Source organism: Heptranchias perlo, chromosome 5 (genome assembly GCF_035084215.1).
Source record: "Heptranchias perlo isolate sHepPer1 chromosome 5, sHepPer1.hap1, whole genome shotgun sequence".
NCBI classification, from domain to species: Eukaryota; Metazoa; Chordata; class Chondrichthyes; order Hexanchiformes; family Hexanchidae; genus Heptranchias; species Heptranchias perlo.
In genome coordinates this window covers 47,117,332-47,134,704 of record NC_090329.1, presented here as the reverse complement: position 1 = coordinate 47,134,704, position 17,373 = coordinate 47,117,332, and the positions used below count along the sequence as shown (strand labels likewise).

Below are 17,373 nucleotides of genomic sequence, written 5' to 3'. Positions count from 1 at the left end.
TACAGATTGTGCTGGAATACAATTCTGCTGCTGCTGATGGCCCACAGAGCCTCATGGATGCCCAGTTTTGAGCTGCTAGATCTGTTCTCAATCTATCCCATTTAGCACGGTGGTAGTGCCACAAAACACGTTGGATGGTGTCCTCAGTGTGAAGATGGGACTTCATCTCCTCAGGACTGTGTGGTGGTCACTCCTACCAATACTATCATGGACACCATGCGACAGATAGATTGGTGAGGACGAGGTCAAGTAGGTTTTTCCCTCAAGTTGGTTTGCTCACCACCTACAGCAGGCCCAGTCTGGCAGCTATGTCCTTCAGGACTCAGCCAGCTCACAGTGGTGCTACCCACCCACTCTTGGTGATGGACATTGAAGTCCCCCACCCAGAGTATATTCTGTGCCCTTGCTACCCTCAATGCTTCCTCCAAGTGGTGTTCAACATGGAGGAGGACTGATTCATCAGCTGAGGGAGGGCGATAGGTGGTAACCAGAAGGAGCTTTCCTTGCCCATGTTTGACCTGATGCCATGAGATTTCATGGGGTCCGGAGTCAATGTTGAGGACTCCCAGGGCCACTCCCTCCTGACTGTTTATCACTGTATCGCCACCTCTGGTGGGTCTGTCCTGCCGGTGGGACAGGACATACCCAGAGATGGTGATGGAAGAGTCTGGGACGTTGGCTGAAAGGTATGATTCTGTGAGTATGGCTATGTCAGGCTGTTGCTTGACTAGTCTGTGGGACAGCTCTCCCAATTTTGGCACAAGTCCCCAGATGTTAGTGAGGAGGACTTTGCAGGGTCAACTGGCCTTTGTCGTGTCCAGTGCCTAGTGGTCCGATGCTGGGTGGTCCGTTTGGCTTTATTCTTATTGTGACTTTCTGTAGTGAGATTGTACAACTGAGTGGCTTGCTAGGCCATTTGAGAGGGCGATTAAGCATCAACCACATTGCTGTGGGTCTGGAGTCACATATAGGCCAGATCGGGTAAGGACGGCAAGTTTCCTTCCCTAAAGGACATTAGTGAACCAGATGGGTTTTTACAACAATCCGGTAGTTTCACGGCCACCATTACTGATACATTTCCACCAAAAACAATCTAGTAACAAGGAAATACATTCCCATATTGAAATTAAAATGACTTGCTTGATGATGAGTTGATCTAAAGTTCTGCCTCCAAATGAAAAATATTCTTGGTTCTTAATGTAGAAAACCAAGGCTGTGGAAAGAAAAAAATATCTTCACAGTAAGAATGCTAGTGCAGATATAAATTCAATATTAGATTTTCTTGTGACAAGTGAGATTCAAACAATTTTAGGCAATAACTTAGATATGCTTTATGGACAACCTTATTCAACATATCAGATCCTGCCTGCTGATCTGGTATGGTTCACTGATTGTTTGAGCGTGAAAAAAATCAATCAGAATACAGAATAAAACAATAATTATGACAATTTTCAAAGTGAGAAACATAGGATCACACAATCCCATGAAGAACAAGCTTCATTCAGCTCTCACATACCATAAACCTGGATACAATCAAGAGTTCTCTGTGCTCCCTACTGCGAACCAGCATGCCTGGGTAATCAATCTACATATTGATACTTTCCACAAAGTAGTGACGCATATGAAAATAGTTTTGTATCTCAGTGCTGTCTTATTTTGTAGGCTCAATCTATTGGTAGCAATCCATTGTCGGAAAAAATAAACTTAAATTTTAGTGCTGTGCCAATACTCTTGTGTGACACTGAATTCATCACCTTAAATTGCTCACACCACCAGTGACAGACTTGTGGCCACCAATACATTCCCTCAGCAATGTATAGCTCAAAATACCCTCTCCAGAAAGAAGCCACAGTTGGAAGGACAACGTTTATAATTGTAATTCTGGGTGTTCTTCCACAATTCATTAGGAAACTGCAGAAATTAGATACACCCACCATTAGTTTACTGAAATCAAAATTGATTCTGCTATTTGAAAGGTAATTACAAACCAGTAGAACACAAACTCAAAGCTTTTTTCAAAAAATAAAATGTTTATCTGTAACAATAGTTCTGCAGTTAACAGGAAAACCTAATTCCAGTGAGTAGTCCTGCAGTATTTATTAAGATTTGTATTTTTGATGCTGTACAGATATATATTCAACTAAAACTATAGCTGTTCACGGTCCTTCTTTAAATGAAGCTGGTGACATCAGATTATACCGTTCTTCTACACTATTTGATTCAAATACACAGTCACAATATTCTTGTTTCTCACCTTTATTCAAGTATTTCACAGCAGTTGGCTTACAAATTACAGTAAAAGTGTTCCAAATTCCAAAAGTTTCAAAACAAAACATTTAAATAACTTATTATCTCATACTAATGTGAAATTCAAAAAATGGAAAGTCATTTTAATACAATGCTCAATAACTATAGAATTCAATATATAGCATAGTTAATGTTGCAGGGCTAAGCATTCAAACAAAAATAGACACACCTTTATATGAAACCAAAACAAGACACCAATGACTAAGAAAATAAATGTACAAATACAACAGCCAATGCTGCTTTTCAAAGGAATTCAAGCTTATATTATGATGAATCCCACGTTCATCTACATGACCTGGCATTCCCATATTCAGTGGAGGTGGGATTATGAAACACATGACATAAAACAAACATGAAGGACGAAAAATATCTTCTGCTGAAAGGAATCTAGATAAAACACATTGGCATGGGTGGGGGGGGGGGGGGCGGGGTTGCTAAAGGAAGAGAATGAAAAGATTGATAAATTTGGTAAACTCGCATAAAAACATTTGTAGGTTTTATTAAATGCTACCAATGCTGCTACTGGCACAGGACGTTAAATTGCAAATGGAATAGAGAACAAACAATTCATTTCAAAAACAGTAAGGATGCAGCAGTTCCTGAGACCTATTTAACCCTTTTTATCAGAAACTTGCTACAAAATTCAGCTATGTTTTTCAACAAATGTACAGTTTGTAATAATTTCCCAAATTTGCTCCATAAAAAATGCTGTTACTTTAGTGTAATTTAGATTGTAAAATACCCTCTTGCAGTTATACTTTTTCAATAAATAGGTAAGGAAAACATCACTGTGAAAACGAGTGTCAATCAAATTTGAGAGTGCCTATTAGTCTTATTAAATTTCTATAAACTTTTGTTTCTCTACATTTTAAATAGATAGTCCCAAGCAGTCATTTTACTGAAATTTATTCAAGTTGGGAGTTCAAGGCTCAGATGGAAATTCTGAAGAGCACTTTGGATTACTGCAGTTGCTTGAAGCCAAAAATTTGCAAGTTGTATGAGGAGCTGCAAAATGTCTTATAATCAAGTACCTTAGCTTTATAAAGTAAACTGTAGCGCACACACACTAATTACAGTATTCAGTAAACACTGATGGTAACTGGTAAACTGTGTGACTGAAAAAGCTGAGGTAGCTCAACAATATAGCTGCAGTAGTCCAAGATCACTGTTCTTTTGTAGAAATGAGTATGTTTTGCATATTTTGTTATAATGCACCTTAAATTTTGAAGAGGCTGTAGTGGATGTTTGGATAGTGGGTTTTGTAAAACTGGACCTGCAATTGTGTGTTAATTCTGTCACATTCTGTTCTTAGAAAGGAAAGAAAACAAAATGCCAGCTTCAGTTCAGGAATGAAGTCTACGCTATGACAGCGGTCAGTGGCTTTAAAATTCTCAAAATTGCATCCAGTTACTCCAGCTATTTATCATGACGCAATCAACAGGGTTTAATCCACTAGAAAATGAACATTCAAAACTCCAAAATCCATCTATATAAAAGCGAATCTTATGCTAAATGTCGTCAAAAATTAATAAAATAGGTTGAATCACTCTATCCAGTTTCTTAAATTATGAAGTTCTGCTCCATTGCATTCAATGATGGCAAGTTAATGTTGGGGAGGAAAACAATGAGAACCACCTTTATATTTTATAGCACCAGACTGTGCAACAGTGATGGCAAGTGGTTTTGAATGTGTAATCTCGATAAAGTCCAGTTTGGTTCTGTAGGCTGGTCTGTTCCAGGTACCTGAGACAATAGCACCAATTCACAAAAAAAGAGATTAAGACCAAGGCTCTGAATGTTGCTGAATGGCTCAGAAGGCTGCTTCCCTGCAAGCAGTTTGTGTGATGAACCTGCTCCTCTTCAAAGGTTCACAGGAATGTATGAAAGGTCTTTACTAGATTCTCCATTTCCTAAATCAAATCAAAACCATAAAAGAGATCAGTAAGCAGAATTCAAACTACACCACAGCTGTATCAACACACTTTTTAAACTGGCCACAAAGATTTGTAGTGAAGTAAACACTGAAATGAGCCATAAATAATGAAGGACAGGAGCACTGTTTACAATGAAAACCATTTTCAGTGTTTAACTTTTAAAAAACTAACTCTTAGAAATTCCTCAATCATTCTAGCTGCAGAAAACAGGCTGAAAAATAAATTAGCCAGGAGAGAAAAATAGCCATGTACAGCATGTAGTCAGTTTCCTGAAACAGTAAATTCAACAAATGGTTAGTTTCAAACACAACCTGTCACACACAGTGCAAATATGCACAGAAAACAGTTTAGTGGCAAAGACATTTTGAAGTCACACAAAAGATCAAGATTTAAGCTATGTCAAGCTTCAGGGATCGGCAGGCTGGAGAGGATGTTGGGGCAGAGCTGGCACCAAAATTAAATTGCAGGTGATCATTCCTATAACCACAGACATGTTTGTTTTAAAAAGGTTTTCACATTACCCACACTAGGCACCAATAGCTACTCTCCATTACTGACAGCTTAATAAATTACTGATTAGAATGTAACCAATTGTCTCCGCTTTCATTAACAAAATACACAGGCAAGAAACTTCAAAGTAAGATTCTAAAAAATGTGATGATGGTGCTTAGTATATTCAGTACAATGAGGTATAGCAATAACAGTTAGTTGCGTTTTAAAAAACACTACTCTCTCAATGTCCAATAATGATTGGTGCTGGAGTTTATTTTTTTTCAAGACAGAGTAGTACTGGAATAAATTAATACACAAGTTGGTGGGGATGCACAAGACACAATGGAGCTAAACTCCAGCTCTACTGAAAGCAAATGTGGAATGCTAAACAGATGCTGTACTGCTTAACATTGTTTTGTAAATCCATGGTCCAAGGAGAAAGGAAGATTACCTCCATTATAACATCATAATTTTTTAAGACTCAATGGCATTCTTTGCACGTTGGGAGGGCTGAGCATTAGTGATGTTCCAAACAGGAATAGCTGAGAAAGGGTGGTTTACCTTCAAGATGTTTTGGCATGATGTTGCCTACTTGACCTCTTCCAGTGTATAAAAAAGTATACACCACATTCACGAGGGTTCAGTTTGTTTTGATCCAAAAACATCAGCGAGAAGGAACGGTCAAAGATCCGTGATAACTACTCTCTGCCTGAGGGGATGGGAAAGTGGAAATCTGGTCTGTGGAAGATGCCTTTGACTCAAAGAATGAAGTTGACCCTACACAACGTACAAACTTATTTTCTAAGTTGAATCCAATAAAATCCCCTTCATCAGCCATATAAATACTGTGGCTACGAGAGCAGGTCAGAGGCTGGGTATTCTGCGGCGAGTGACTCACCTCCTGACTCCCCAAAGCCTTTCCACCATCTACAAGGCACAAGTCAGGAGTGTGATGGAATACTCTCCACTTGCCTGGATGAGTGCAGCTCCAACAACACTCAACAAGCTCGACACCATCCAAGATAAAGCAGCCCGCTTGATTGGCACCCCATCCACCACCCTAAACATTCACTCCCTTCACCACCGGCGCACTGTGGCTGCAGTGTGCACCATCCACAGGATGCACTGCAGCAACTCGCCAAGGCTTCTTCCACAGCACCTCCCAAACCCGCGACCTCTACCACCTAGAAGGACAAGGGCAGCAGGCGCATGGGAACAACACCACCTGCACGTTCCCCTCCAAGTCACACACCATCCCGACTTGGAAATATATCGCCGTTCCTTCATTGTCGCTGGGTCAAAATCCTGGAACTCCCTTCCTAACAGCACTGTGGGAGAACCGTCACCACACGGACTGCAGCGGTTCAAGAAGGTGGCTCACCACCACCTTCTCGAGGGCAATTAGGGATGGGCAATAAATGCCGGCCTTGCCAGCGACGCCCACATCCCGTGAACGAATTTAAAAAAAAGTGCAAAGGTTTCTTCACGCTAAGACGAATGCAATCTACTAACCATTTTCCGTGCTCTTGTTTTAGAAATGTCTTTCCCAAAGATCTTGGCGCTAAAAGCTGCAAAGAGCTGGCATGCTTTCCACACAGATTTGTTGAGGTCAAATATAGCAATGAAAACCTCTACAGGCATCACAATAGAGGAACCAACAATCTAATTCAAATTGATGGAATTGGATGAACATTAAGGATAACTGCAGCAAATTGGATAATTTTCCTGGGGGGCCTCAAATTGTATGTCGTTGAAGGGAATCAGTGTTCTGAGACAGAGTCAGACCTGACAGACAACTAAGCAAGGACTCTTCCAAGTTTCCCCAGAACTGACTGGAAGCAGTACTTAATGCTAAAATCTCAAACTGTACAAAAACAACACAGGCCAAAAACATTCTCCTACTTGTGTAAAAACTGAAGTGTCATCAGGGGTGCCTTACAACCTTTATACAGTATAGGTATGGGGAAGGTCACGTGGGCAACATTTTAAACATCATAACATAAAACATCTTTAAAAAATTTGAGAGCTTGCCCTCCCAGGAATAGCACTAATGCTTAGCCCTGTCCTATACAGTGTGGGGGATGCCAAGAGTGAAGAAGAGATTAGCCCCTTTAATTAGTGTGTGGACATTTCCTCCTTTCAGTGTAAAAAATGGCAGATGAATTAAAGTACATCCAAATGTAAATTACAATTTACATATCCTGTACCAGATAAATGCTATCTTTGCACCATGGTGTGCAAGGTTGCTAACAGCACCAGCAATGCCCCAAGACTCGTTTTACAGATGTCAAGCAGAGTTAAGAGGGATTGGACTATTGGAAGAAAGATCAGTATTTATAGTCTGCTTTTATCGATAAAATCCATATAAAATGTATAGTGCTGCATGAAAATTTAATAAAACATTATTAATGAACAATCTTGGTCACCCAACTTCTTTGAATGTAGTTCAATCTCCACATTCTTTGAATTGTTTTTGGTTAACTGAGTGTCTGGCATGTGTTGGAACCCATGTTTAAGAGTCTCCAAGCCAAGCTATTGAGAAATCCACACCTAGAAGATCCATATTCCCAACACAGAGTACAAACTCCTTAGGGACATAGTGCTGGTCCATAGTTGTTAGGTACAGGTTGGCACAGCCCAACCTTAAGGAGCCTCACATTTGCACCGGGCTCGTGCTGGAGCTTAAATTGAAGTCGAAAATAGGCCACAGTTATAGCCAAGTAAGCCATCTTCCAGCTTCCTGTTGCTTGTCCAGTGAGGACAACCCCCTACCCGGTTGGAACACTGTTTCCACGTTTTCTGGAATCCAGTTGGAAAAATCCCAGCCCCTTGTGACAGGGCTATTCCATCAGTGAGCCAAAATGGCTGGTCAACAATTGACAATGCCACAGAGTACTATGGACCTGCCCAGTTCAGGGATTAGGTTATTGAGTCTTCCACAGAGTTGACTTTGTTCCAAACTTCTATCACCAGGTACATCACCTCCTCAACTCCGAAGGAACCCCTTTTACCTCCCTCCTCCAAGGTGAATAGTCATTAGTTGGCTCTTTAAGTGTACTTCAACCTCCACTTAAAAATAAATAGACATTCTTTCAAACACGGGAAAACCACTGAGGCATTGTCCTAGGAACAGTTTATGCAAAACTCGATTTAAATCTCAGGTACACACTTACTAGCATTTAAATCCTCCAAGCATGTTTAATAACCCTGGAAATCAGAGGCTGTTCCACAGCTGAATGTCCCACCAAGGAACACACCTCGTTAAGTGAGTGAAGGCAGAGGAAGATATTATACAATAATCTTCAAAGACTAATTAAAATTGTTGGGAAAAGTTTGAAACAAATAAGTACCTGGACAACTAAGTAGTGAAGTCTATGTTATCAGCTACCTAATTTATTGATGAAATAACTGAAAATGCTATCCAGGTGAACAGAATTTTTAAGATAATCTATCCTAGTCACATCCTTATTACATTCCCATTGCTATGTAGTACACCTTCATACAGAACAGCATGATCATGTTGACCACTGACTTCTCCAGTTATGAATGCAACTTTATACTAAATGAAGGGAAGTGTAGTTTATAACATGGGATTGTTCCAGTGTTTATTTTTAAGATGAATTTACACTACCTGTTGTGTTAATGCAAAGTGATTTTGCTTATCACCAACAATGCAAAGAAGCTTGAATCCAGGGTCAGGGCACGTAACATTTGCTCATTCTTCTATTTTATCACCTGCAAACTTGAGATTTTGCTTCTGTAACCCATGACCAAATGACTTTTATCCTCTTTCCAACTTGAAAAGTTCCCATTTATGACTAATTCACAATCTACATTAACGATTTGGATTTGGGAATTGGAAATACAATTTCAAAATTTGCGGAGGACACCAAATTGGGGGTGTAGTTAATACAAAGGAAGGACTGCAAGAGGATATTAATAAACTTGCAGAATGGGCATGTATTTGGTAAATGAATATATGAAATAGGAGGAGTAGGCTATAGCGCCCCTAAAGCCTGCTCTGCCATTCAATAAGATTATGGCTGATCTTTGACCTCGATCCCCATATCCCTTGATTCCCTTAAAGTCCAAAATGAATTTCAATATAGATAAGTGTGAGGTGGTGCATTTTGGTAGAAATAATAAGGCGGCCACATACTGCTTGAAAAATAAGAGTCTGAATGGGATAGAGGAGCAAAGGGATCTAGGGGTACAGATACACAAATCACTAAAAGTAGCGACGCAGATTAATAAGGCCATAAAAAAGGTAAAGCAAGCGCTGGGGTTCATTTCTAGAGGGATAGAATTGAAAAGCAGAGAAGTTATGTTAAACTTGTACAGAATCTTGGTTAGACCACACTGAGTACTGTGCACAGTTCTGGTGTCCATATTATAGAAAGGAAATAGAGGCATTGGAGAGGGTGCAAAAAAGATTCACAAGGGTGATACCAGAACTGAGAGGATATACATATCAGGAAAGGCTGAACAGGCTGGGGCTCTTTTCTCTAGAAAAGAGAAGACTGAGGGGTGACCTGATAGAAGTCTTTAAGACAATTAAAGGGTTTGATAGGGTAGACGTAGAGAAAATATTTCCATTTGTGGGGGAGTCCAAAACTAGAGGTCATAAATATAAATTAGTCGCTAATAAATCCAATAGGGAATTCAGGAGAAACTACTTTACCCAAAGAGTGGTAAGAATGTGGAACGTGTTACCACAAGGAGTAGTTGAGGCAAACAGCATATATACATTTAAGGGGAAGCTAGATAAGCTCATAAAGGAAAAAGGAATAGGAGGGTATCCTGACAGAGTTAGATGAAAGAGGGAGGAGGCTCATGTGGAGCATAAATGGCAGCATAGACCAGTTGGGCTGAACGGCTCGTTTCTGTGCTGCAGTTTCGATGTAACTGCTTTAGAGTTTTTAAAATTAACTATCATGTGTCAAACTTCACCTACTATTCTGCAACTCCATATCTTACATATTAACTACATACGTGGAACCTTCTCAAGAGCTTTCTACAAATCCAAGCAAATATCAACTGCATTACTCTTGTCCATCCCATAATCATCAAATTGCCATCTTTTCCTAAATCCATGCTGACTGTTCTTTGTTGCTCACCTCTAGACATAAATTGCAATGACTATTACCAGAAATTATAATTACTATTACCAGAATATTTCTGGACTGAAATACCATGCACAAGGTGATCACATCCTATTTAGTTTCTCAAAAAATGGCCGATAATCAGAATTATGAAAAATACATTAATCTTGCCTGCAATTTTTAGCTTGACTCAATATTCATCACTTTGTCCATAAAGCTTGGGCGATTTATTTTCTTATAAGTTAGTTAACATTGCATATCTAATTTGTCATCACAGGAGTTCAAGATTCAAACTCAAAGATGAGATGAGAACACCGCATTATAACACTGAAGATAATGATAATCCTCTATATCAGTTACTAAAATGACTGGGTTTTATTCACATAAATGGCAGTCCACACACCAACTGGCAAAAAATACATCCTTTTCCTGTGCATTATTTTAAATTATGCACTTTGGAATCTGTTCCAATGCAATATATCTCTGGGCTAAGACGAGGCTAATACACTGATCCAGCTACACTCTTCCGCCCTTTAATGAGTTACTGCTTTGTAACACATGCCAGATTGTGTATCAACTCATGTTATACCCAATCCAGAATTAAATAAAGGTTCAGCTGGTTACACAGGTTCTCTTCTACCAAATAAAAAGCAGCACCACTTGTATTAGGAATCTTATACATGAAGTAAAGTCACTTGTATATATAAAAAAAACAAGCTCCTTTTTAAAGAAACTAAAGAGGCGATGTTACACCAGTCACAAGAAGTCGAATGGCCAAGCTAATGGTAAAATCTCACTGGAGGTCTGAGGTAAACATACATAACACATGTAATTATTAATCTTAAAGACATAGTACTTCTGTTGTCCAAACTGTAAATAGCTCCTATTGAGTAAACATTAGGTTGAACTTAAACCTGCTGCTTACCTCAAGTAAACGGGATTTGTCATATTCCTTGCGATGACGATAGATGCATTGACTAAGCAAAGAATAAAGCTTTTCAAGTTGATCAACTGTGAAGTTATTGCTCGTCTTAATGGCCAACTGAAGAATATGCTACAAAAGAAGATGGACGTTAGGCAATCCTGACTTGCTGCATACCACAGATGACTTTTGTACAGGAGTCATGATCCTCGAGTTCCTCAATGTCTACACCCATTACTTCATACCCTTTCAAATATTCATCCAGCTCATTTTTAAAAAGGAATATTTCACATTTCTAAAAGGATAATTTAAATTTCAAAAAAATTGGTTACAAAAAGCATCAATATTAGAAATCTGATGCTTCGCATACCAAATTATACTCCCTGAAACTCTCACATCAAAAGATGTATAAACATTTCCCATGGATATCAGCCACCAGAAAGTTCTTGAAACAGAAAGCTGGTATCAACCAATCTGAATGCAGAGTCAACACAAGACACACATTAAATATGAGGAATAAGCTGCATCATTGTCAATGACTTGAAAAATCAGTCAACGAAACTTTGAACACTGGATTAAAAACCTTTTATAAAAAGTTTGTCAAGTCGGGAACAAAGTAAAAGTGCTGAAGAATAACATTTTCATTCTGTGGTGACAATACAGCGGCTGTTAATGCTGGGAAAAAACTGAGCAAAGGTACACTCATACAAAGAAGGTGGAGACAATCATGATTAACATGACCCCCATATGGCACCAATCTCAAAAGGGATAATATCCTGGCCAACATTCCTCCCTCCCCGAAAAACAGGTTAACTGGTCATTCATTTCGTCGCAGTTTGCGGGTGCTTGCAGTGTGTAAAGTGACTGCTGCTAACACTTACATAATAGTCATTGCATTTCACTATATGTGAAGCCTTTTAGAATGTTTCTGATTAATGCAATAAGGCACTATATAATTGCCAGTTCTTTCCTTTGCAGTGTTCCACTTCTTCCATTTGGATGAAAATCTACTCAATTGTACATGCTGATCGAATGAATAATACCGTTGTGTGGAGAATACAATTCTGTTATTGAGATGATTAAGAAAATAAACAGTGGGCTGCAGCATTTCTACCAAAGGAAGTTTGAGATCTGGAATCACAGACTTCATTTGTGACATTTGCTAGTGCACAAAATGAGCCCAGCAAATCTGGTAATTTGTCATTTGCATTTGGTGTCCTCAGGAGCATGGACTTCTCCTACGTGAGACTGACTTTACTCAGCAAAGTACAGAGGCAGCTGAAAAGGAAAAGCCTTGGTCAAGTCCAAAGAAGTGATTTAACTAATCAAGCCCCCAACTGCCATCGATGTGGAAACAAATCCCACGTCAACAAAATCTCATAAGGAACAATGCATCTGCTGAATTACACAGCCTCATTCCTCTTCTCTCCTTGCCAGAGAGGAAGTGGCCTGATCTGGGTAGAAGCAAAATTATAACCTATCCTGCCTTACACTATCTTTTTAACAAAAAACACGTACCTCGATAGGTTACTATGTGGGAAGGGGGAGGGAGCACGCAAGGGGGGAAAATACAGACAAACAGACATGATACATGCATATCAATATATTACATAGAATTACATGCTCCTTGTGGTAGCGAGTTCCACTTCTAACTACTCTTTAGGTAAAGAAGTTTCTCCTGAATTCCCTATTGAATTTATTAGTAACTATCTCATATTTATGGCCCCAAGTTTTGGTCTCCTCCACAAATGGGAACATCTTCTCTATGTCTACCTTATCAAACCCCTTCATAATTTTAAAGACCTGTATTAAGTAACCCCTCAGCCTTCTCTTTTCTAGAGAAAAGAGCCCCAGTCTGTTCAGCCATTCCTGACAAGTATATCCTCTCAGTTCTGATACCATCCTTGTGAATCTTTTTTGCACCTTCTCCAGTGTATCTATATCCTTTTCATAATATGGAGACCAGAACTGTGCCCTGTACTCCAAGTGTAGTCTAACCAAAGTTCTATACAAGTTTAACAAACTTCTCTGCTTTTCAATTCTCTCCTTGTAGAAATGAAACTGTGCTTGGTTTGCTTTTTTTTTAAAAAAAGAAAAAGCCTTATTAACCTGCGTTGCTACTTTGAGTGATTTGTGTATCTGTACTCCTAGATCCCTTTGCTCCTCTACCCCGTTTAGACTATTATCCATGCAGTATGTGGCCTCATTATTCTTCCTACCAAAATGTAACACCTCACACTTATCTATATTGAAATTCATTTGCCAATTACACACCCATTATACACACTAAAAATATCTTAGACAGGTATTATTCTTGTGGTTCTATTCACTTGATGATTGGGCTGCCTCCATAATACATGGAGAATAAAGACATTGATTAATATTCCCGCTTATATTCTGTGCTTTTAAGAATTCATGAAACATTAACATAAGCCCTATAATACTTCCAGTAAGTCCAACTGAAAATGACTAACAGAGATTTTCAGATGTCAATCAACTGCCACTTACCTTTAGTTGTGCATGGTCCACAATTATTGGAGGGATGGGTTCTGAAAAGTCTTCCAACACCTGCTCCATGTGCACAACTGTCTTCTGTTCTACATGTACTGGATGACCTGGTTTCAGCCTGCCCAAAACTGAAGTAGGTTTTTAGTAAACACATTAAAATTCTTTTACTCCCGATGCCCATGCATAAGCTATTAAGTAATTTTACAGCTTAATGTACAAAAATATGAAAAAGCACCTTCTTAAATTCCTAAAAGTAACCCTAAAGGAGTACCGTATTTGTTTCATAAAGATAGCCACAACATATACAAGTTCTGAGACTTTGGCTTTTGTCTTTGAAAGATTTATCCTAAGCTCTATTTGAGACCACACATCAAGTGCCATAATTCAAAAAATGTCCAAAGAAACTCTCCAGAAACAAACACTCTTAACTGACCTCTGTACAAAGTCATGCCATTCTGACATAACAGCAACTAGTCTTCAGAGCTTTAAAGGGACACATGCCTACCCTTTAGCACAATATATTGGCCTAGAATTTGCTGGAAAAATAATGGCGAGTTCATGGCGCAGGCAGTTAATAGTGTGTAAAAAATAAATCCAGCAATTTGTGGCGAAGAAGAGCTTCATGTTGAGTTGTGAATCGCCTCAAATTGCTGGACGATTTGCGCTGCTCCGCCATTAGCTTGGCAAAAACAGGAGTTTGCCATCAAACTACACCGAGTGTCAAGAAATTGCTGGATTTGCCTATTCAACCTATTTCCTTCATCATTCACTCTGTTTCTTTCCCTATACTTTAATTTCATTGGTTAAAGAGATAGTCTATTGGTCCCGTCGTTCACCAAGATCCCAGATGCCCCGTTGACCTTGCCGTGCCGTTATCAATCACACGTCCAGCAAACTGTGGCGTGAAAATAATACCTGCAGCAGTTTAATGTGTCAGGCAACAGCAATTTATGATTTTTTTTTAAGGAAAAGAGGATTAAAAGCCATTGTATAATGTCTTAAAGGACACAGCTTTCAAGTACAGCAGTACGTCCTAGAGGCAACAAGGCAGCAAGCCATACTAGATTTAGTAATGAGTAATGAACCAGATTTAGTTAACGGCTTAACTGTACGCGAACATCTATCCAATAGTGATCATAACATGATCGAGTTCAATGTAGTGTTTGAAAGGGAAAAAAGTGAGTCAGCTGCTAAGATTCTAGACTTGGGTAAGGCCGACTTCAATGGGATGAGACAGAGACTGTCCACAGTAAACTGGGCAAATCTGTTAATGGGTAAAACGACTGATGATCAGTGGGAAATGTTTAAAGAAACATTTAACGTGATACAGAATCGGTTTATACCCCTGAGGGGCAAGAACTCTACTTGCCAAAAAAAAACAGCCATGGAAAACTAAAGAGGTAAGGGACAGTATAAGACATAAGGAAAGGGCATACAAAAAGGCAAAAAATGGCACAGATCCTGGCGAATGGGAAAGATACAAAGATTAACAAAGGGTCACAAAACAGATAGTAAGAGCTACAAAGAGAGTATGAAAAGAAACTTGCAAGGGATATCAAAACCAATACGAAGCATTTTTATAGTTACATTAGGAAAAGGAGGGTGGTCAGGAGCAGTGTTGGCCCATTAAAAACTGAAAGTGGGGATATTGTCATTGACAATGAAGAAATGGCAGACATGTTGAACGATTACTTTGCATCAGTATTTACAGTAGAAAAAGAGGATAGCATGCCGGAACTCCCAAGAAAACTAATAATGAATCGGGGACAGGGACTCGATAAAGTTAATATAAGTAAAGCAACAGAAATGAAGAAAATAATAGCACTAAAGAGTGACAAATCCCCAGGACCAGATGGTTTCCATCCCAGGGTTTTAAAGGAAGTAGGTGAGCACATTGCAGATGCCCTAACTATAATCTTTCAAAGTTCTCTAGCTTCAGGAACTGTCTCTCTAGATTGGAAAATTGCACCTGTCACTCCGCTTTTTAAGAAAGGAGAGGGAAACCAGGGAATTATAGACCAGTTAGCCTAACATCTGTTGTGGGGAAAATGCTGGAGTCTATAATTAAGGATAGGGTGACTGAACACTTCGAGAATTTTCAGTTAATCAGAGAGAGCCAGCATGGATTTGTGAAAGGTAGGTCGTGCCTGACAAACCTGATTGAATTTTTTGAAGAGGTGACGAAAGTAGTGGACAGGGGAATGTCAATGGGTGTTATTTATATGGACTTCCAGAAGGCATTTGATAAGGTCCCACATAAGAGACTGTTAGCTAAGATAGAAGCCCATGGAATCGAGGGAAAAGTACGGACTTGGTTAGGAAGTTGGCTGAGCGAAAGGCGACAGAGAGTAGGGATAATGGGTAGATACTCACATTGGCAGGATGTGACTAGTGGAGTCCCGCAGGGATCTGTCTTGGGGCCTCGATTATTGGCGATATTTATTAACGACTTAGATGAAGGCATAGAAAGTCTCATATCTAAGTTTGCCGATGACACAAAGATTGGTGGCAATGTAAGCAGTGTAGATGAAAACATAAAATTACAAAGGGATATTGATAGATTAGGTGAATGGGCAAAACTGTGGCAAATGGAATTCAATGTAGACAAATGTGAGGTCGTCCACTTTGGATCAAAAAAGAATAGAACACGGTACTTTCTAAACGGTAAAAAGTTAAGGGGTGATCTGATTGAAGTTTATAAGACATTAAGGGGAACGGATAGGATGGATAGAGAGAAACTATTTCCGCTGGTTGGGGATTCTAGGAGTAGGGGGCACAGTCTAAAAATTAGAGCCAGACCTTTCAAGAGCGAGAGTAGAAAACATTTCTACACACAATGGGTGGTAGAAGTTTGGAACACTCTTCTGCAAACGGCAATTGATACTAGCTCAATTGCTAAATTTAAATCTGAGATAGATAGCTTTTTGGCAATCAAAGGTATTAAGGGATATGGGCCAAAAGCGGGTATATGGAGTTCGATCACAGATCAGCCACGATCTTATCAAATGGCGCAGCAGGCACGAGGGGCTGAATGGCCTATTCCTGTTCCTATGTTCTTTTTGGAGACAACGGTGAAAGTGCTTCTAGCTGATATAAGGTTGAGGAGAGAGGACCTGTTTGGTATGCAGAAGGAAAAGCCATTCAAATGAAGTGGCCAGGTACAATGGAAAGTGTTGGCCAAGACAGTAAGTGCCACCTACACGCCTGGCAACTCAGTGCTGCAAGAAGTTTAATGACCTCACCAGGCCATGCAAGGTGCAAAGGAGTCAGCACACCTTCCAAAAATACACTGTACTAATCACATTTGCCACTTAAAACCACCTTCCCCATCTGTATTAAGGTACTTCAAGAGCTTACCCGTTAACGTCCAAGAGGTTCCATGAGGCCCTTCACACCCCCAGCCTTTACATACAAGGGTCTCTACTCTCAATCTTACATGCACAAACCCCACTAAAAACCTTGCATGGTTCATAATTGCTTGTCCATGCACTTACCATCATGGTCTGCCTGTTAACACTTCAGTTTGACTGCATCTCATGGCAACCAGAGGGCTGTCTCACTTCATATTTTTCTTAATGGAGAAGATAGTCAGGCAAAGGAAGTCTTTACCCTACAGTTTGCTGTGGTTAAAACTGACACTAGGTACAAGTAATGGAGAATGCGGATATCCCTTTATGAGCCCAAAACTTAACCAAAAAATTCACCAGCAAATTTTAAAACTGTTTAAGTTATTCAGACAACTCAATATGCTTTTAATAATAATGTTCAACATGGCATTACAAAGCTTAATTATATTTTTGTAAGAATTCCAAGATTAGACTAATCATTTGAGCTGACAGCAAATCTGCGTTTTGTTTCTTTGTCACCTTACTTCTGAAGCAGGCAAATTTTGTACTCCTAAAAAGGTGAAGAAAGTGAGTGCTGAGGAATGGAAATTTTTTTCCCTCCTCTCTGCATTTATTCAGTTAGCACTCCCTGGTCAGGTACATCATGGAGGAGATAGAGTTAAAGTTCCTCTACTCTGCTCCAATAACACATTAATGTCCTCTACCCTGCCTCAACTCCAACCTCAAAAACCCTGACAGTACCTGTGTGGCTCATCCACTTC

General features: G+C 39.5%; 1 protein-coding gene across 2 annotated transcripts in view; it reads right to left on the bottom strand.

Annotated features, from left to right (window-relative positions):
• Positions 1 to 2,221: 2,221 nt before the first annotated feature.
• Positions 2,222 to 17,373, bottom strand: part of atad2b (ATPase family AAA domain containing 2B) — a 112,473-nt gene continuing 97,321 nt past the window's right edge. For both annotated transcript variants that reach the window (XM_067984317.1, XM_067984316.1), the window contains exons 26-28: positions 13,266 to 13,393; positions 10,761 to 10,889; positions 2,222 to 4,217 (exon numbers count right to left, since the gene is read on the bottom strand). In XM_067984317.1, coding sequence (XP_067840418.1) covers positions 4,176 to 4,217; positions 10,761 to 10,889; positions 13,266 to 13,393 — 299 coding nt within the window. In that variant the 3' untranslated portion in view covers positions 2,222 to 4,175. The remainder of the gene's footprint in view (positions 4,218 to 10,760; positions 10,890 to 13,265; positions 13,394 to 17,373) is intronic.